The sequence below is a fragment of the Anarhichas minor genome, unplaced genomic scaffold, assembly GCF_050575085.1.
Source record: "Anarhichas minor isolate MPS153535 unplaced genomic scaffold, ASM5057508v1 ptg000041l, whole genome shotgun sequence".
In the NCBI taxonomy this organism is placed as follows: Eukaryota; Metazoa; Chordata; class Actinopteri; order Perciformes; family Anarhichadidae; genus Anarhichas; species Anarhichas minor.
In genome coordinates this window covers 3,005,013-3,026,239 of record NW_027466487.1, presented here as the reverse complement: position 1 = coordinate 3,026,239, position 21,227 = coordinate 3,005,013, and the positions used below count along the sequence as shown (strand labels likewise).

Genomic DNA, 21,227 nt, shown 5'->3' with positions numbered 1-21,227 from the left:
ATGAAGCCAAATGCTCGATGACAGCATCTCTCCAGGTAGTCAGTCCTCTAGGCCTGTACTCCTGGTGCATTATCATACATTAAACATCACAGACGTGAATATTTCTGAACAAAGTTGGGTCAACTAATAACAACACATCATATCACATTAAGCTATCAATATCTGCAGCATATACAGACGCGCACAGTTTCTCCTGAGCATTTTGTAACACTCTTTAAAACACAAACACACACAATCAGATCAAGGTATCTGAACCCCTGTATTGCCAAACAGGTTTTCCAGCTTGCAGCTGGGTCGCTATCAGGAGCAGGATCTCAGATAACGTTCCTATTTACTGGTTGAAAAAATTCTTCAAAGGGGCCGTGCAGCAGTGGATGCCTGTGGTGTTTGTTAACAGGCATGCTGCATTGAGACACTGTGGTATATGTGGGTTACAGCACGCATGTCACATACTGACCTGCACTATAAATATATCAGGGCTTCAGAAAAGTCACAACTGTTGTGTCCAATATATTTTGCAAGGTAGAAACTAATGTACAAACTGCATTTAAAAAATCTTAATTAAATAGATGCTGGTTTAATTGGGCCAGTCAATCCCAATTTTGAGTGTTTAGATTTAGAGATATTAGGGGTTGTAATGTGGAAAAGTGAATTAACTATTGTCACAATAGGTTTTTGAAATTTTCAGTCCGACATCTTTTGACTGAAACAATAGTTTTTCATGCTGTAAATGTCTTACATTTTAAGTTTTATTTTTCTCTTAGTCCCAAAAATGTTTTTCTAACGACATAATCTTTACTTTCCACAGAAAATATAGCGTCACGTGTACTGTTCTACAACTTGGTTCAAACTCTTACTCTTCACCTTGCTGAATTCAATTGTAAAAAATATAAAAGAAAGTAAAAAAGCATCGGTCATTGTACCATTCCATTACACTAACCCATGCCGTTACACTACGACGTAGTGACTACGTAGCCTTGCCTGAGAATTTTAAAAGGCCTTGATGTGAACTCTAGTTGGAGAAAGAGTTGCCCGTTTCTCCTCTGAAAGACTTTGTACCAGACACTTTCAACTGTCTAGAAGACAGAAAAACGCATGCTGCATAAGTTAATGTCAAACTCTCTCTATTGTGTCTTGCCTTGTTGAATCCAATGATTTAACCGAAAAAAAGAATGGGGGAAAAAAAACAAAGCAGGAGTGTAAACTGAATAGCATAAACATTCAAGGATTGCACATGAACTTGGAATATTAGAACCGTTACAAGTAGAGACAGCGTTGAACGTTGGCAGACGCGGTTCTCTAATAAGGCTCACTTCCTGTTGAGATGCAGTCTGAGAGGGAAACGCTGCTGCTGCTGTTGTTTTGAGGATGAGCTGAAGTAATTAACGTGAATCTTTTGTGTTTGTGTGTGCGCACAAGTGCCATGTATGTTCGCTTGTAGAGACCAACGTGTGGGTGTGTATGAGAGGAAAAAGCATTCAAAGGTGTTTTGCTTTTGCTGCTGGGTAAGCAGTAAAGCTGTGAAACTAATTTCTTTCATCAACATATGTCAGGGAGATTAAGGGAAGCATTACTCGAGTATGCACTTATTTCACCAAAAGCATTAAATAACTCACTGAAAGAGATTGAGTAGACGGCTGCGTTTAATGTCGCTCTTTTGTGCATCTCAGTTGATTTCAAATTTCATCTTTGATAAACTGGTGTGAAAGGATAGTCAGTACAAAAGGCACTTTAAAGAGTGCACGACAACATTTTAACAAGAGGGAAGCATGATGGGGAGAAGGGAAATCACAGAGTACAGGCAAAGGGGCGGTTGTCAGTGTTGCATGGGGGCCTCTGCATCGTCCTCCTCCTCCTCATCACTACAGGGTTCATAGTCTTCATCCAAGGCCGGGTCTCCCTCCTCCCCCTCCAGCTGTCCTCCCAGATCGCCCAGCAGCTGCTCCACGTGTTCCAACATCGGCTGGTCATCACATCGCAACTTGCTGTACAGCTGGGGAAAAGGGGAGAGGAGACAAAAAGGAAAATGCAAGTGTGTAATGGGCTAGTAAGTAGACTGGAAAAAATGAAAATTTGAAATAGAAAGTAGGTTATACAGCAGCAATGTGGAGAACGAAAATTGTACCGCGGAGGCCATACACGAAATGAGATATGGTGAGTGAAAAGCCCTCGACTGAAGCTCTTCCATTGTGTCACTGAAGATAACGGTGCATCACCACAGCATCAGTAAGCAGCAGCTTGGAGTTGAGGGAAGTGAGCAGCCCCGAGGTTTTAAGTCTCCAAGTGCTGGTTAGGCCGCCTGAAATATCCAACAGCAGCCGCATTCTGTGAGTGAGGCAGTCACGCTCGCAAAACGCTGGTAAACAGTTTTTGTCTTTCATTTGGCAAATCAGCACATTTGACACACCGCTCATCCGTACAAGAGACAAAAAGACCATTTATCTTCCTTTTGCTTTTGCGACATGCATGCACACACACACACACACACACACATGCAGAGAACTGTATCCTGGAGCACATATGGTTATGTGGCGCACGTGTGCACTTACACACACACACACACATATTATCAAAGTTGTTATCTCTGTGAAATATGCCGTGAAGGAGCAAGATAAAAAAAAAAATTTTAAAAGTCCTGCTCTCAAAGCAGCCAGCACATTTATCTTTGTAAAATACTTTGCTTGTGTCTAATTACTGAACTCAAAGTGGAGTTGGGTGATAAAACTACTGGAGCTACCACCAAGGACAGCAAAGCATAACTATGTGTTTCAGACTGGGTGCATATACAGAGTAAGGGGAACTGATACAGCAATTTATATCTATGCTTTTCTTTCCAGAAAGAAAACTAGAGAGAAAAAGAGGGTGAGTGGGGAATGGTTCGTGAGATCTAGGAATATTATTCTATTTAGTCGAACATGCACACACACACACTCTCACACATGCGCACACAGTCCCTTGAGCTCATGGACAATAAGCAGCTGAGTGCCATCATTCTTACTAAAAGTGTAACGAGGCCAGAAGAGTGTGTGTGACTGCTTTGCCCCAGGACCAGTCTCTAAGCAACAGCAGGTCCTGACAGGAGACACGCAGTCCCACAGGAACTCATTTGGAGTGTAAGAATACGTAGTGTGTGTGTGTGTGTGTGTGTGTGTGTGTGTGTGTGTGTGTGTGTGTGTGTGTTTAAGTGGATGCTGTCTCCAGGGAGTTGGAGCGTGACACAGGTCCAGGCTCAGGGTCTGATACCGGGGGAGAGCTGACCCTCTCAGCCTCCTTAAAGCACCACACACACACACACACACACACACACAGGGGAGAAAAACACAGATTTTCATTCCGCCAACGTCACTCTGAAATGCCTGGAGATGTTTATCCACAATAAGCCCAAAGAATACAAGGTGGGTTTGCTTTACAATAGGCTTGGCTCAATAGCCAGCATAATTGCACATTACAGCCTTGGGTATGACGTGGAGGGTGTCTTTCATATGAGTCGCGTAAGAGAAATAATAAAAGAGAAATTCAGTGAACGTGTGCAAAAGAAAAAGAAAAATACTGTATGTTCTAGAATACCGAATGCCATTTGGAAATTGTATTTCTGCGTGGTGATATTTCCTACGAATCAATAACATAGTGTGTCTGCTGGATAGGATGTAATTACTCATTGCGATGCTTTCAGCTAGCTAAACAAACAGCAGCTATTCTTTACACATTTCGCAGCGAACGCTGCTGAGATCAGCATCGCCGTCGCAAGAAACGCAGGCATTTCTCATTTACCACAGCCTATGTTTTCTCTTCTCACTTTCACGGCCCAGAGAGCTGCCTCGAGAGGGAGGGAGAGTGTGTGCGTGTGTGTGTGTGAGTGTATGCAATCGTATAACTCTTTCATGGTCCACTTTGCTCTGCTTTCAAGCCCCCGAGTCACAGCCCAAAGCACAATTGACCACCGCCATAACAACACACAACAATCATTTTAACTTGCACACAAAGGGGCACATAAGACACATCTGTTCTAACCATCTACTCGCTAGTCTTTGCAGCCGCGTTAGCGCCATGACTCCAGGAATTTGACATCGGTGTTGAAGAGTGATATCTTGACAACTATTGGATGGCATTTTGCAAAGTCGAAATGTTGTACAGACCTTCGTGGTGCTTTGAGGATGAATTTGAACAACTTCTGTGATCATGTGACCTTTTTCTCAACACCATCATCAGCTCAACATTTAGAACTGTAGTGTAGTTTGTGTTCAGTGCTGATGCATGGCTGTATATTCTTAGTTTCTCATACTGGACAAACGGTCAAATGTCTTTCATCTCAACATAATCTAAAAAATAAGAAGTAAACACAATGCAGCCACAATGTATCCTGTTGAATTCAAGCGATTACTATATTTCTGTACTTTTTAATTAACTTGTTTCATTACATCTTACTGCTTGCTACGCATATTGTGTAACTCAATGTCCTTTGCTACTCTATCTTCAACTGGGAACTGGCAAACTTCTAAACCGGGAAACCAACTTGAAACTTTATTTCCAAACAAGAAGTGGCATACATCAACAGCGCTGGCAAGTTTGACTTCATGATGATGACAGTAGCAGCTCCAGCTCTTGGTAACAGAATTGAATCGGCTGGATGGATGGATTTTAATACAAAACAGAATTATGTTCCCTTAAGGTGCACGATGTAGCAGTGCTTCTGGGGCCGAATGAGGTCTCACCCTGTTTATAGTCATTATATTGCTTTCTGCTTAGTTTAAAGTACAGACTTGATCGTGAAAAAGTTTTTAAAAAAAAGAAAAAGGAAATGTACCAATAGATACGAATCCAATTTGTTGTACACCTTTATTCATTTCTTTCTCTACAATTGCTTACTTCTTTTGGCTACATAATATAGTGTGGTTCAGCATAGATTATCTGTAAGGTGCTATCTTTTGTCCCGTGTGCAGCAGAGAAAAGTGTAATAATAAGCACTAATGTACCCTTCATACGTAAATTGATTCTTTTCCCCTCATTCTTTGATAGAAACCTCTTTCTACAGCTCGCATGGCAGAATAAAGACAGGCTGATTATGTGGTGAAAGACTAATCATACCATCATTGTTCACCTTTTGTTCCACACCTATGCGTAACTCCCCCTTTCATTTCACCTCTTCTAATGATTTCATTCTTCCGCCTTGTCTTTTGACCATTTTCCTTTTGCCTTCTGTCGCTCCCACTCGTACACGCTCACCAAATGACCTTCCAGTCAAGGAGATAGATACCTCTTCATACGTTCACATCTTATACTTACACACACACACACACACACACACACACATACACACACACACACACACACACACCACGTCTACCATACTGGCAGAATAGTTCCAAAATCTTGCCCTCCTCTCATCTTCCCTCTCTATCCCCAACACATTTTTAGACCAAACACAGCACTCCAGCTGCACATCTCTTCATTAGTAAGAGAACATTAATTAGATGAACCGTTTCAACACATTTTCTTTCTCTTAACTTCTGTCTCACTTTGTGATAAAAACATACACAGACTCCCTCACTGGCAAGTGTGTGAGATTTGACCTCCTTGAGTGTGAACAGGCCATGTCGCTGGAAGTCTCAAGCGGGCTGAGCGCAAACTCTCACACTCTCACACACACACACACACACACACACACACACACACACACACACACACACACACACAAAGCACACACACACACACAATGCACAGACTGACACAACTTAACACTTCAGTTCTCGAGTTACATCCTTGGTAGGGAAAGGCATTAAAATTACATGACAAGCACACCTTGGGCCAACCCTCCCCACAATCTGTGCTCATGGGATACCCTTTCAGACACATCAAATAGTAAAGCTTTTGACCTCCGTTTGCCCTATCTGCCTCTGTGCACACTCACGCACACGCACACACATATATAAAATTGTCCTCTGTGCATACACTGCAGATCCTTCTTCAATCGCACCCTATCTGGCTGAGACTCAAATTCCATTTCACGTCCGGTTTACTATTGATTTTACCCTCGCCACTATTCACCAGCTACACCCCTGCACCCACACACACACACACATACACACACACACCATCCAATCTGTTCCCTTCCTCGCCTCCCCTTTCATTCTCCCATTCCTGCTCACCCTGCTGCTACACTTCTTTCTTGTCTTCTCAACCCATCCGTTCCTCCCCATCATTCCTTTTTATAGTATCTCTGCTGAACGCAATCTGTGTGTGTGTGTGTGTGTGTGTGTGTGTGTTTTTGTGAGAGAGAAAGAGTATCGATCACAGCTGAGGTGGATAATGAATACAATTTTTGAAAATAATTAGATATGCAAGTTGGCACACACAACCATTATTAAATATGTGCATCCACATAAGGTGCACAGAGCCGCATGATTCTCTCACTGTCTCATATCACACACACACACACACACACAGACACACACACAGGCGCACACTCGCACACTTAGCAAAGTCATACAGTATGCAGAGAAGTGGACCGGCGCCAAAACAAGCCGTTGGGCTTTGAGGTCTCATTTCCATGTTGGAGCCCATTTTAACTAGCAGACTGACTTATCGTTAATAATTAACACTCACAGTGACGCTCAGAAACAAAAGCTCTGATATAAACAAGGGAGAATCTTGACTACACAATGTACAGATGCACACACACACATGAGCAAAAGCTGCCAGATGGGGAAATAAGTGAACCACAGTCGGGGCTTTTCTCTCCACATTCCACCTCACCTTTGCAAGGTCTTCGTGCATTTGCCTTTCACATTATTCTGCGCCTGTTGCTTCACACACTCTACAGCTATGCTGTTTACTTGTCACGCTCCGCCGCCTCACCCAATTCTTCAAAAAGTCTTTCACCTTTTTATTCCTTTGCAGTACTTAATTTCTCAATTGCCATTTGTTTCTTTTATCTTTATTAAACTCTTACTACAAAGCCGGCAGCTCAAATGTGCCGTGTGCCTTTGTTTTCTTTACGCACAGTTTCTTCTATTCTCCCTCTTGGCAGCTCAAAGCGCACCTCGCTCCTGTCCCCTGTGGAAGCTGGTCAGACAGGCCTGTCACTGCGCTGCTGGCCAGAGAGACTGACATTAATACATCGCCACTCTGCTGCCCCTACTCATCTGTAGAGGAACACAATGTTGAGGGAGAGCAGGAGGGAAGGTGGGTAGTGAGGTGGCGAGGTGAAAAGGAGAGGAAAGTAAAGAGAAGGAAAGAAAGAATTGTAGGTTGGGCCTGCTATCCGTCAAGTCTTTGCTGTCTGATTTACAAGCCTATTGGATTTTAGACTAACATGAATCATGGCCCCAAAGAGGCATTGCTCCCTGACAGAATGACAGAATGAATGAAAACACATCACTCCAAGTGTGCGTGTGTGTGTGAGGGGGAATGGAAGAGAGACAGCCGTATATTTAAACCTCTTTGAGATAGTAAGAAAAAATATTTCTTTGGCAACAATAGAGCTTAGTTAAAATCCTCTCACAGTTGCAGGACTGCATGTACTCCATCTCTGACAAGGACTGGTTCTTAAGAGTTTGACCTATTCTGACTAGATGTAACTATCCGTACCCACATCTGCCATGCACAGTGGTGGAAGAAGCATTCAGAGCCTTTACTTAAGTAAAAGTATTACACTATAAAAATACTCAATAATAAGTAAAAGGCAAAATCTCACTGAAGTAAAAGTATGAAGGTTTTATCAGGAATACCCTGAGTATCAGGATAGTACCACAAAGTACTGCAGATAAATGGCCCTTATGTGTGCTATATTCTTGTTTGTTACACCATTACATTATTATTACTCATTGCTTTTTTATCTAAGCAGCGTTTAACCCGTGTTGTTGGTTGAGGTGAAGCTGAATTATTTTATATACGGCTGCAACTAATGATTTTCATGATGGATTAATCTGCTAATTATCGTCCCGATCAAACCAGTAGCAGTTTGCTTTGTAAAAAGGTAAGAAATCGTGAAAATGCCCATCACAACTAGCCAGAGCTCAAAGTTACACCGACCTCAAAATGATTCAGTCTCCTGCAATTCAATGTTTGGCATTTTTGCATGAAAAATGGCTTCAATGATTGGTCGATTAATCAACTAACTAGATAGATAGATGTAGTGGAGTAAAAAAGTACAATATTTCCTTTTGGAATGTAGTCGAGGTGATGTGTAACGTGTCCTGAAATGGAAATACTTTAGTGAGGACACAACTGCGTCAAATATGTACTAAAGTACATAACTTGAGTAGATGTCCTTACTTACTTTCCAACACTGGTAAAGCACTATTAAAATAATTATCAATTAATTCAGTCGCATTGATATACTTTACAGCAGTATTTGCTTTGTGGACAGATTTTCTGAGCTGAATTACCTTCGTAGCGTTGGTCAGGTACGATCTGGCCGCCTCCTTCAATCCATTCCACTCCTCTGTCTCCTCCTCTGTCACTTCTCTCCCATCTCTTTCCTGCTGCTCCTTTGCTTTCTCCAACTGGAGGCAGCAGACCCAGCCGGAGAGATACCACACCTGGGAGGCACAGAGGAAGAGAGGCGGGTTGGGGGTGTGGGGAGGATTCAGACAGAGAGAAAGTGTTCTTAGTTGCAGTAAGTGAGCTGTGACAAGGGAAACACATCCGTAACCCTCACGAAGCACGTCCGCATGACATCCCACATCCTTCTCTGACAAACAGGTTTCACGCACATGACATGGAATCCCACACACACACACACGGGCAATCAATCACTCACATCATAACTGTCAACCTGATCCAATCTTGACATATATACGGTTCTCATTTACAAACGATGCATGTAAATGCACATGTGCACATAGTGTAGCTTAACAATGAATTCAGACCCGACATGTGACTGTGCCATCTGTCACTACCAATTTGTTTATCTTTCTATAGCAAAAAGTGCATTTACTTTGTTGAAACGTATACCAAAACATAAGGCAAATGTATTCTCTGCATTTCAAATCGTATCATACTCACAGGTTGTGTACAGTATTAGCCATTCATTTAGAGGACGAAATAATGTTTAATAATCTCTTTATCTGACTAGTAATTATTTTATTCCACACATAATTCTGCCTTGATATGAATTGTGGAGGAACAAAAGTACCACAGTCCTGGGGCCTGAACCACGGACACAGATTGAATTTACAAGTAGGTCCATGTCGGTTCGATGACTACATTTTTGACATGAGACCAGTAGTATCATCTGATACAGAGCTTTAGATCCATCAATGTGCCTCTTCTGTTGCAAACGTGCAACCCTTAACACGATTATGACACAGACACACATGACTCATTTCAAGAGTGCACCATGTAGACGAGGTGTTAAGGATCTCCTAACTGGCTCTGATTGAACTTCATGAAAACCTCATGAATATATGTAAAATTCTAACAAAAAAACCAAGAACATCCCTTTGAAATAGCCCTGTTGCTTCACAGAGTTCAAACAGTGAGTGGAGGCATATTTTAAATTGTAAGTAAGTAAGCTGAAAAACACACAAAACATTCTTTCTTTTCCATAATCACATTTTTTTTTTCCTCCCACATAATTACATATACTGTGCTATGCTTGCTCTTCCACCTCTACACACAATCATTTTCAACTCTCAGTGAACTTGGAAGTGTGTGTGTGTGTGTGTGTGTGTGTGTGCGCCTCTCATCTGAGGCCAAAGATCACCCACCCACTGTTCTTCAAGCACCAAGACACAAATATTCACTGGATTCATTATTCATTGAGGGCAGAGGCAGTGGGGACCTGCACCTCTGCCAAATAAACCATTTAGCTAAAAAAAAACACATCAAGGCGTACCACACTGAATTCAGAAATGCCACTAAGCATGCTGAGTGGGTGGCTACCCCCTGCAGCCATACTTAACAGAACAACAGCAGCGCTGGATAAATGTAGTTATGTGGCAGAACCAGTAGTACGACATTTATATCAGTGAAACATTTTCTGTGAATGCAGAAATGTGTCCTTGTGAATATTTGTGCATGTCCGGGAGAGAAAGTAAAATTTGGGTCAGTTCAATTCAAAAGTTTAGCTTCCACTGCATGTCTTTAAAACAGCTAGAACAATCTTTACAGATGGTCCACCGTCAAATATTTGTGTATGCGGTAAAGACGACTTCCACACTTCAAAATTGAAACAAAACAAAAGTTGGCTAATTGAGAATTTGAGAGAAGCCGCTCTTCACAACCGCAACCCCAGACAGAAGAAGCACACATAATAAAATAAACTCTCGTCTGTCAATCAAATCACTGAGACTATTGTCACTTCAAAGTGAAGGCACATCTTAGTTCCCATATGGTGCGGCAGAGGGAGGAACAAAAGCATCATGAATCAACTGAATACCTTTGAAACAAGATTTGCAAGGAACCAGCTCAGTTGTTGGTGCAGACGTAACATTTTAGAAGTACGGCTCCAACTTTGAGATATACGCCAGAGCAAGAAGACGGAGACGAAAGCGAACAACTTATCTACTGCACTTAAGAGAGGAAATAAGAAAGAGAGTAAGACAAAGAGGGGAGGAGAGACGGGGAAAGAAGGAGAGAGAGTAGTCAAATGTGTCAGTCAGACACTCCAGTCACCAGTATGACCAGCAACAGAACTGTGGTGCAACCTGACAAAACACTTTCTGACCATCAGAACCGGTGCCTGTATGTATGTGTGATTGGCTGCTGGCCCACTCAAATCGATTGTCACAGCTGTACGTCTCTGGAGCAAGTTTAAAAGTTCAGCCCCCCAATGATTGCTCCCAATCTGTCAGCTCAGGGGTGTGTGTGGGAGGCTGAGCCTGAGGGGGAGTGGGGGGGAGGGAGAGAGAGAGAGAGAGAGAGAGAGAGAGACTGCTGTGTTCTTGAATCTGACACTCAGTGGTAAACCTTCACTTCATCTGCCACTGACAGAGGGGATTTGGAGCACAATGACAGCACATACTTCCTACTAAAGCACAGCAAATACTGTCATTTACGCCACTCTCTAATAAGCATTCAAGTTCTCAGACATACATCGTCGTGTACGAGCAAGTAATGACAAAGTCTGGGCGTGGAGACACGTCTTAGTGCGTGCACATAAACAGTGGCTCAACAGAAGCAAAGAGGTGCACAGGCTGAGGCTCTCTCCTTCCCTCTGGGCTGATAAAAGATCGGCCGACAAGTTGGTCTGATCCAGCAGTAAGACTGTATCATGGCAATAAGACAACCTGCAAGAGGACACGAGAAAAGACATCGCTTAACCCTATGTCTTGACAAGTAACACACACGTGCACACACATCCGCGCACACACACGTGCATAAACAAATCAGAGGTGTGGGCTGTGATTCAGAGGTCTGGAACCACAAGAGAGAGAGAGAGAGAGAGAGAGAGAGAGAGAGAGAGAGAGAGAGAGAGAGAGAGAGAGAGAGAGAGAGAGAGAGAGAGAGAGAGAGAGAGAGAGAGAGAGAGAGACCGCCATGCTGGAAATATGAAAACAGTTAAAGCAAAACCAGAAACCCACATTTTCAGAGGCACAAAGCTTCTCTGTATTTTACCACATTATAAAAAATACAAAATGAAAACAATGAATGAATGCAGACAAGCACAGTTTTTAGACATTGCTTACCTGGACTACTTCATCATCCTCCTCCAGAAGACCCTCCAACACATCCACCGCCATCTAATGCAGACAGACAAAGAGACTGAAATGAGATTTGACATAATCTTTAACATTGACAGAATAGTCAGACAAGAACATTACTTTTAAGGTTCAACAAATTCATCAGTACACGCTCATTGATACAGCCTCGATCCATTAACAAGCAAGTAAGCACGTTGCACACGGTGTTGAGCATCTCCCAGGCAGCTCGATCAGAGCGATCAGAAGGTCTGATAAGCGTGTAGATCGGCGTCTTATACACAACATCGTCGATACCAACAAGACAACAGACATGGCCGTCGATAGACACACTCACCAGTGCTTATCGCACAGTCAATAGTCACTCTGGCTGCTCTGTTCGATAGCCCTTTTAATCCATTTACAGACATCAGCAGTCAATATATTGCTAACCAGCATCACCCCATTGGACGCATTAATAAACTTAAATATCAGCCTGACCCATCGTCTCTATCACCCCCCCCCCTCCCTCTCCTTTTATGGTCTAAACTGAGTTTAATGTTAGGTGACCTTTACCAGAGAGCCCCACTGTCTGGGTCAGACTCTGTGGGAAGTTTCTTTTACAGAAAACAGACCTTGACTAAAGTATGCCGTGTGTTTGGTTTGCTCTGCCTCTCTCCTTGCGGATGCTGTGGTTTTGGTGTGTGCGTGTGTGTGTGTGTGTGAGAGAGGCCCCAGGTGATGATATATTGATTTTTGTCAACTTCAGGTTGGAGGCGACTGTTAGCCAATCACCCATGGTGAAGGGCAAGAATAAAAGACACGCACGCACCCGCGCATGCACTCACACACCGCCGCAAAGTCACACACTATAACAAAGCTACACACAACAGTGAGCACAACAAGCAGCACTTGTTTTTTGTTAAGGCAGTCTTATTAGCTGGAGAGCTTCCTCATTTCCTCCCGCTCTTTGGACTTCTCTCTTCTTTTCATTAAGCCTACGTGCTTCTGGTGGCAATAAAGAGGTGAGCTGTCCGTGTAGACGGAGGGAGAGTCAGGTTAATTGAGGGTATCTCATTAAGAGTGTGCAAATGTCCGTGTCAGGGAGTCCATTGATTGATTGCTCGACCAATTATCAGCCGAAAACCCCCATTGTCTTTAATTAATTAATGACTGATTAAAAATACACAAACAAAAACACCTAATCCCAGTTGACGATGAATGGATTCATGCCCAGCGTCAGAATGATCCACTTGACTTTCATTGTACCACACCGATGTGACAGGCAGACACACAACCACACGCATACACACACTCGGAGTATGTCAAGCTAAGCCCTAGATATTAGAGATAGGAGTAAAGATCTGTCTGGGTATTAAACAACTGCTAGAACAGGCAGTTTTTTGGAGCAACAAAAATAGAACAAGAGATATCTGGGAGCCAGGATAAGTAGCAATGATAACCATTATATCATCTCCAACTGTACTCCTTCCTAACTACACCGGTCAACCCAGAGGCGAGTGATTAAAGATTCAGAGATTCTTAAGCCGCTTCACGCTCTAAACAACAACACGATTAATATTCGCATGAAGATAAGGGGAAGAGAGGAGGCACTACGAGGGGAAAAAAGTGTGAAAATGGGAAGGAAGGGCACAGAAAAGTATCTTAATAAACAATGTGAAAGTGGTCCATGAACAACGGTGCACGGCAAAGACACACAAACACACACGGCAAAGACACTCCGTACATGCTGTCCCCTTTATTTCAAGACCTGTTAAAGATTTAAAAAAGCAACACTCTGGGGAGAAACTCATTTATAATGGCCATTGTGTGTGTGCACGGTTTGTGTGTGTGTGTGTGTGTGTGTGTGTGTGTGTGTGCGTGTGTGTGTGTGTGTGTGTGTGTGTGAACTTCAGGCAATTTTGTTTAACAGAATCATTTTACCGGAGCGCATAGCAGAGACAGGAGAAAGACAAATCACTTTACAAGCGAGGGCAAGCAGTATCTCTAACACACAGAGACTCATACAAACACACACACATGCACGCACACACACGCACACACACACACACATGCATTGCCCGCACAAACAGGGACGTCGACACTTAAGTAAATAAATCCTGGGGATGTCTGTGCTAACTGTACTTGCAAGCCACATTGGAAAGTACAAGCTGCTTTCCATCACGAGCTAAATTTAAGAACAGAAATGTTCGAGGAATAACATAAAAGCTGACAAGAGTGACAACGACAAGGAGAGTAACTAACCATCAGCTGCTGTGAAAGCTACGCCGAACAGACACCTTAATGGCTGTTCGGCGTAGCTTTCACATCAGCTGATGGTTAGTGTCTGTGTGTCTGTGTGTCTGCTACGTGGCAAGTGAAGTAATGGTGGTGATGGGTGATGATGATGGAAATGTGTGTGTCTGTGTGTGTGGCAGTGAGAAAACTGTGGTCTCTGAGGGCCGCATTGTTACGACAAAGCACATTTGTTTTTCATTTATAAAACAAATATAATAAAACATGAATAGGGCTACAAATAATGATCATTTCATTATGAAATAATCTCTTCATAGATGGATTTCTTGTTGAGTTTTTATTATTCAAATGAAAGAAATTATTGAAAAGCTTCGTCAAACTGATTATTTAGTGCAAACAGCCGTTTCAAAACTCAAAGATATAATTACATAAATTGGTATAAAGCAGCAAATCGTGACATTGGGGAAGATGGAACCGGAGATTGGTGTTCCTGCTTGATAGATGACTAAAACGATTAACGGATTAGGAAAATATTTGGTAATTATTCAGACAATCATTTCCGAACTGGTTTAGTCTTTCAAATATCAGAAAAAAAGTGAAAAATGGCCATTACAGTTTGCCCACAGCGCTGCCTTGAACTGTTTAATTCCTCCGACCAGCACTCCAAAACCCCAAAGATGAAAAGGAGAAAAGCAGCGGATTCTTGTTTAGTATTCATGAGTGACAACAATTAATCTTCCACCCATCAACATATCTATTAATTAACTAGCTGTTTCAACACTACAAAACCAGAAATATTTAAGCAGTGACATTTTTGCAGTTGTCTCACTTATGCTGCTTTTCAAGCACCCCTGGTGTGCTTCAACTCAATTTCCATTACAGATATGGAAATCAGACACATTTGGCATGCATTCAAGTGTCTCTCCTCAAAAGCAAGGGGGAAAAAAAGACCCTGAAAAGCAATTTGTGTTGACTTTTTCCTCTTTCCAAATTAAGTGGCACAGATCATCTTGCTGAGAGAAGATTTTGGTTTTCAAGAATTTAGTAGCCCAGTTTGTTTTTCTCCAATGCTAGTTTATTTACAAAGAGCATGAGACGAGTACCAATCCATCGGTTGACGTCATGGTTCCTCTTGACCCCTTATTTTTAGGTAACTCAAGCATCGTAAAAATAACCACTTCCTCAGCCAAATTGAATTTCATTTTGAACTTCTCATAAGCACTCAGCTTACAAATTGGTCGGAAAATTCTCTTTTAAAAAGGTTTTTTTTCCCCTCAAAACCGTTTTGGAAGTCTTGACAGATTGTGTTTTTTAAAAGCTGATACTATAATAATTTATGCACATTCCTACTTTGGGTTTAGCATTACTGTTGCAGAGGCTGCCCACTGGCGATGAATTGGTGACCGCCTCTATGAATGTCATGAGAAATCAATTGGCTTTAATGAAATAACCCCGAAGAAACTCTCAAGACAAAAAGGTAAGCGGTGCTATTTCAGATAGCAAAGGTCATGTATTCAATGTGTGAGCCATTTGTGTGGACCGTCACCTAGTGAAGCCGCAAACGACAGGATGTCCTCTACCTACCATTGACCAAGATCTGTCACCACCATGCTCTACAGTGATTTCCCAACTGTCGAGATAATATCATACACCCAGATCATTTGGACAACTTAATCACACTATTATTTTGCCAAATGCCTAATTTTCTCAAACTCAAACCACATAATGGCCCAAACTGCATTCATCAGACAAACAGCTTAATCGCCAACAGAGACAGACAAATGCTTTTTGACAAAGAACAGGGTAGTTCTTTATTTACCAGGAGGAGCATTATACTCTATGAAGCTACAGAAAACCCAAGTTATCTAAATGTGTTTCTTTGGCATATATATAAATTAAATATTCAAAGCCATGGCTCAGTTCGGAAGACTAAACTAAATATCCAATAGGGAAAAAATACAGACAAATTGTCGCACTCTGGCGCCCTGCTAAGACGGTAGCCTTCAAAACTTTACAGAGTTTAGTTGTGAATAGATTTATAGTCCACAGGGAGAGATGGTGAGCGCAGAAATGAGTGAATGTGTGTGTGTGTGTGTGTGTGTGACAGAGGAGTAGAGGAAGGAAAGGGAAGCGAGGATGTCCCTATCAAATCCGGCTAAGTCCCAGTCTGGGAGAGACGGACAGAAAATAGCTCGCTTCTACTCCACTTCTATCCGTAAGCTCAATTTCCCTCAGAAACGTTCACATAGCTGCTGGATAAAAAGCATATGAGCAACCTTGTTCATGGATGTGTATGTGCAAACGTATCCGCACAGCAAAATAAAGCACTCAGAATGTGTGCAGTTTGTGTTTCAGTCGTGATGACACCAACAGGAGGATGAAGACAAACGACATGTCAGAAACTGTGGACCGGGACGTTGTCATTTTACTGACACACCTGACAGCCCATCTCCTAGACACACACACACACACACACACACACACACAGATATAACTGCAGCTGAACCATTTAGGAGTGAGGGGGGAGAAAAAGGACACTGTTCTCATTTCCTGTCAGTAATAACCATAAACCACTCAACAAGAGTGACTAGAAATGAATCAGCGGATCACAACAGAAAATAGTTGAAGCGCTGTTGGTTTGCCAGCAATCACAGAAAATGACTTCAAGCGTTAATGACTGCAAAGGGTTTTTAGCACCGAAATGAAGGCAGTGAGCCACTAAAATCGAGGCCATTAATACTAGAAATTGATGAGTGATCTAGAAGTGCTCCGTATCACAGATATGGCAGCAATTCATCAGACTGTCCCCCCCCCCCCCCCCCCCCTTCCTTCTACACAACCCCCCTCCCCTGTGCGCCCCCCCTTACCCCTGTCCCTCTCTGTAAATACCACTCTTAAATTATTGAGACTGAACTCTGGAGGGGATAAAGACCAGGCATGGCCTTCCCACCTCCAGTGCTATTCACTAGAAAGGAAAGCACTCCAACGCTTGCGCTCACACACACACACACACACACACACACACACACACACACACACACACACACACACACACACACACACACACATACACACACACACACAAATGCCAGGCCAACCTCCCACCATGAAACAAATACAGACCAACAACAGCACAGTGCACGGGCACAACGTTGTACCTCGTATTCCTCCGACTCGATGAGCAGTTTGGCTGTGGTGACGCGAGACTCGTACGGCGGGATGTCATTCTGGAGAGAAAAGACAACGCCGTCACCTCTACAGCGTTCACGCAAACATAGTTCTTCATTTGTCTGATAATAACTCGGTCCAATTTCAAGGTACGCAACATTCTGCAGCTATGTGGCTGTTAATCACAGCAAAAGTGTGGGCAGGCTGAGTTGAGATCAACCTGCTCCTACAGATAAGAGTCGTAACTGTGGTGCCGCTGGGATGTTTCTCTCAAATCATCACCCCCAACCCCTCTTATATCACATTTGCTCACTATCGACTTGGTGTCATTTAGAACCCATCCTTACTTTGACATTACAACCATTCCTTTCTTTATGCCAAATTCCCTGACGTAATTTGCTGATTTATCCGTTATACACTTTCCTGGTTTTGCCTTGTGCTTTCATATACGCACACACACACACAAAAGCACACAGGTTTGCGAAGTAGTTGTTCCAGTCTTTCTACTTTTTATTATCCCTCATTTCGTTATCTCTTACTTTTTATCTCTACTGTGTACTCGTGTTTGTGCTCACTGCAAAGCACACTGTGAAAATCCTGTTAGTTGAAAGCGCTTTATAAATAAACTGGGATCTTATGAGTATTTGTTGCTGTCAGAGAAATACTAAGCACAGCTCCGACTCACCTGCATGTCTTCTTCTGTGCTGAAGGAAGCCGCACTTTGTTTCTGGGCAGGTAGCCACGATGCAACACTCTTCAACAGGTATTCTTTGCCTTCCTGAAGACAGAAAAAGGCATTTCAACTACAATTAAACCTGCATATATATATATATATACGTGGAGATGAAGACACACAAGTCAAACAAAATAACAAAATAATAATGAATTAAAATCCCTTTTACAGGCTGGATCATGAATGCTCCATAGATGTCAATAGTCTTTTGATTAAACTGAGGTCAGGTCAGGTTAATAATATTTTTTAATTATTACCAGAATATCGCTAAATAGACTTTTTCTGTATGTGTGACGATATAAAGTGTGACAGGAGCCAGCCTGACCCCTACAGCTTACAGCTAGTACTACAGATCCACTTCAGCCCGACTGAACTTTTCAGAAAAATGATGTGAAAAGAAAAGTGCCTTTCCATTAACAATGCACGGGTTAGGATGTCGCTGTGAACAATTGTTGCTATATTTTTAATCTCTTTATTAAATGGTCTCCAGGAAACATTGGAAGAGTGTTGTTATGTCTTAAACATGAAATCCCGGTCTTGTAGCATTTTTATTTTACAAAAGAACTGTAAAAGGATGAAAACCATGTGTTATTATTCAACTCAAAAATACATTAGCAAACCAGATAACTCACAGGCTGCAACGTCAAAAACAAAATGGGTCGCATTCTTAAGCATGCTCCACATACGTTTCTCAGAGAAAGGTTTTGCCTTGAATGTAGTCTGCCCTTAATAACAGTTGGTAGAGCAGCAATACTTTCAATATGTCTTGAAAATGAAACAGTTTTTTCAAAATGAGAAACAAATTGAGAAAATTGAATTAAGACATTCTTCCAAACTCATTGTCAGATGCTTCATATGGCAAAATTGAGTCCAATAGGCTGCTGCTCTCTCATTTATCAGATGACTATATGACCTCAATGATCTGCCCAGTAATTAACATTCCTATCGGCATGACCTGCCTGAGTGTGTGTGTGTGTGTGTGTTAATGCGAGTGTCCATCTGCTGATTAATGGCATACAATTCAATTTGCTCAGAATAATTAACTCAGCAGATTCCCACTTTAATATGGTGATAACTCATCCAGTGTGTGTGTGTGTGTGTGTGTGTGTGTGTGTGTTTGACTGACCTGGTTTCTCTCTGTGCTGAACAGGTAACTTGCCATGAGCTGTAGAGCCTCAGAGTTGTCATGGTGATACTGTAATGCACGCTCAATGAACTCCTTGCACTTGTCTGCAGCTCCCTCTTCCATGCTACACACACACACACACACACACACACACACACACGTACACAGTCAGAGAGAGAAAGACAAATCTCAACTCATTAAAACAAAGCAGTAACATGAATTGGGGTTACAAGTGTCCAGAGTGCTACTCTGTGTGCTGTAGTACCAGAGGTCCGTTAGGTAAATCTCAGCCATGGAGCAGTAGGCTACACAGACATCCTTCGCTGTGGGGAGCTCGGTGTCCTCATCTGGTGGGGCAGCAGCTCCGGCCTGAGCCTGCTTAAAGACCACAGCGCAGAAGTCTTTAAAAGGGTGTCTAAAGTGTCTATTAAGTTTAATAAATCCAAAGATAGAGAACATAGTATGCAATTTCTGTTAAATTAAGTTAAGTCCAATAAAGGGAAACACGGCACAACTTCCTTGTATTCCCAGACAAACATTTTGATATGTCATAGTAGAAAAAAGGCCTTGATGTAAACAATAAAATGAATGGGGGCTGAATTCCATTTAGCTGCTTCGGTTTCAAGGTCCTGGTATTGTCAACGCTGGCTCACTGTCACGGCTTACTGGGACACTTGAATAGAATGGAGCCATTGTTAATGTTAACAGCTTTGCTTTTCTTACTATGACAAGTCAAAATGTCTGCTGTGAAAAGGGTCTATGAAGATTTGAATTACACGGAACAGCTCATGCCTTTTCCTAGTTATACTATATAACATTTGCTATGAACATAATAAAGAGGAGTCAAACACTTTTATGCTATTTCTTATAAAAACTGTAAGTTATTTAAAATTACACCGATTATAAACATGAAATATTGTAAGCTAGACAGCGTGTGACTTCAACTGGAAACAAAACATGACATTGTGAGTGTAACATTAATATCTTTATACATAATATAATGTAACACCTTAAAGCTGAGCCATTATTAATGACTCTGCTCTGAGTATGTCCACTACCACCGACAACTGACACTGCTTCAGAGATCTATGGTATGACAAGGTGAAATGCATGCGTGCAATAGATAAATAGATAATACTTATTCCATATATTGTTCAACAGCACCCTCTTGTGAAGATAAATACCACTACACTAGCATTAAGCCTTGGGTGCAATGGCATCCCTCCCTTGTTGATGTTAGGTATGTACAACTAAGTGGTAGAGGAAATGTGAGTGTGTGTATGGGGGTGAACTCACTGTGGTCTGTGCTTGTTTGTCCAATGTAGACAGCAGGACTTGTATTCCTTTAGTGTAGTAGTTCACTGCCTCCTGGCCTGTGTGGATTTGCCCCAGGTACATGTACTTACTGTGGCCTACATCTGGGTTCAGCTCCACGGCACGCAGAAAAGCGTAAAAGATATTTGGTCAAGGAGGCTCACTCCACTCAAACAGCATGGCTATATATCAGTGTTTTAAATGAAATGACTGCGTTACCGACATGCACACAACAGGAAAGAATAAACCTGCATAAAGGATATTCCCTTAGCTTTCTGCGTGTCTCCTAGTTCAGAGCAGATGTGTCCCTGCATGTCGAGAGCTTGCAGGTTGGTGGACTCCACTTCCAGGGCCCGTTGACAGAAAAGGCCGGCCATCTCAAAGTCAAAACTGTCCATGTACTCCTCCGTCTGTACAACAGATGATCACATGATATAACAAGCATGTAATAGATGATCAGAATAAAACATGCATTTCAAATGTCTTTGATGTGGATGTATTGTCAATGTCACCTTTTCTAGTAGCTGATGCACAGAGTACTTCTCAGCTGTCTTCTTCTTGGCTTTTTCATGTACTCTTAGTTTCATCCTTTCTTGAGGTGACAATCCAACAAATCCTGCATCTGCTGTGATCAAATAAGCGGAGAGTCAGCGTTAGTTTTGTCTCATTTGGTCTCGTTAGGAATTTAAATCAAAGCATAACAGATTAATTCACATTAACGTTAACTGCTATCTGAGAGGTGGAAGTTACACACTAACTAGCAAAATGGTGTACCAATGAGCAAAATTACTGTTTGGGCGATTGTCTTTCCTCTTCGGCTTGGCTTTTTTTTTGCCCTTTGCTTGTCCTCCCATGGTGGTAAAAATACGGCTTATATTTCTATAATTTCTGTCTTCAAAGCAGACTTTTTCCAAAGTGTGAATCTTACACACGCGTATAACAACTGAGCTGGAGGAATGCAGTGCGCATGCTCCAAACAGCGACTTGGTGACTGCTACGGAGAGAGGTA

The 21,227-nt window shown here is 42.2% G+C and overlaps 1 protein-coding gene across 4 annotated transcripts; it reads right to left on the bottom strand.

Moving 5' to 3' along the window:
* Window positions 1–1,625: 1,625 nt before the first annotated feature.
* Window positions 1,626–21,178, bottom strand: LOC142969282 (uncharacterized). Of its 4 annotated transcripts, none has more exons than XR_012959115.1 (12): window positions 21,009–21,178; window positions 20,731–20,843; window positions 20,482–20,628; window positions 20,201–20,353; window positions 19,170–19,282; window positions 18,905–19,028; window positions 17,731–17,823; window positions 17,036–17,104; window positions 11,631–11,684; window positions 8,388–8,540; window positions 6,950–7,142; window positions 1,853–1,993 (listed from the first exon to the last, which is right to left on the bottom strand). XR_012959115.1 is itself a non-coding variant. In XM_076109101.1 (11 exons), the coding sequence occupies exons 1-11, from the start codon at window positions 21,070–21,072 to the stop codon at window positions 1,817–1,819; spliced, it is 1,260 nt and encodes a 419-aa protein (XP_075965216.1). In that variant the 5' UTR covers window positions 21,073–21,174; the 3' UTR covers window positions 1,626–1,816. The 4 variants fall into 4 exon arrangements, 2 of the variants coding, with proteins under 2 accessions (XP_075965216.1, XP_075965217.1); XR_012959116.1 differs by having other exon boundaries at window positions 1,856–1,993; window positions 7,040–7,142; XM_076109101.1 differs by lacking the exon at window positions 6,950–7,142 and having other exon boundaries at window positions 1,626–1,993; window positions 21,009–21,174.
* Between the last annotated feature and the right edge of the window lie 49 nt (window positions 21,179–21,227).

Coding starts and splice junctions, on each gene's coding strand:
- LOC142969282 (XM_076109101.1), bottom strand. CDS start 21,072: ATGGGAGGACAAGCAAAGGGCAAAAAAAAAGCCAAGCCGAAGAGGAAA. Junction 19,283..20,200: donor ACAAACAAGCACAGACCACA/GTGAGTTCACCC, acceptor GTGGTCTTTAAG/CAGGCTCAGGCCGGAGCTGC. Junction 11,685..17,035: donor TCGAGTCGGAGGAATACGAG/GTACAACGTTGT, acceptor TGTCTGCATTAG/ATGGCGGTGGATGTGTTGGA.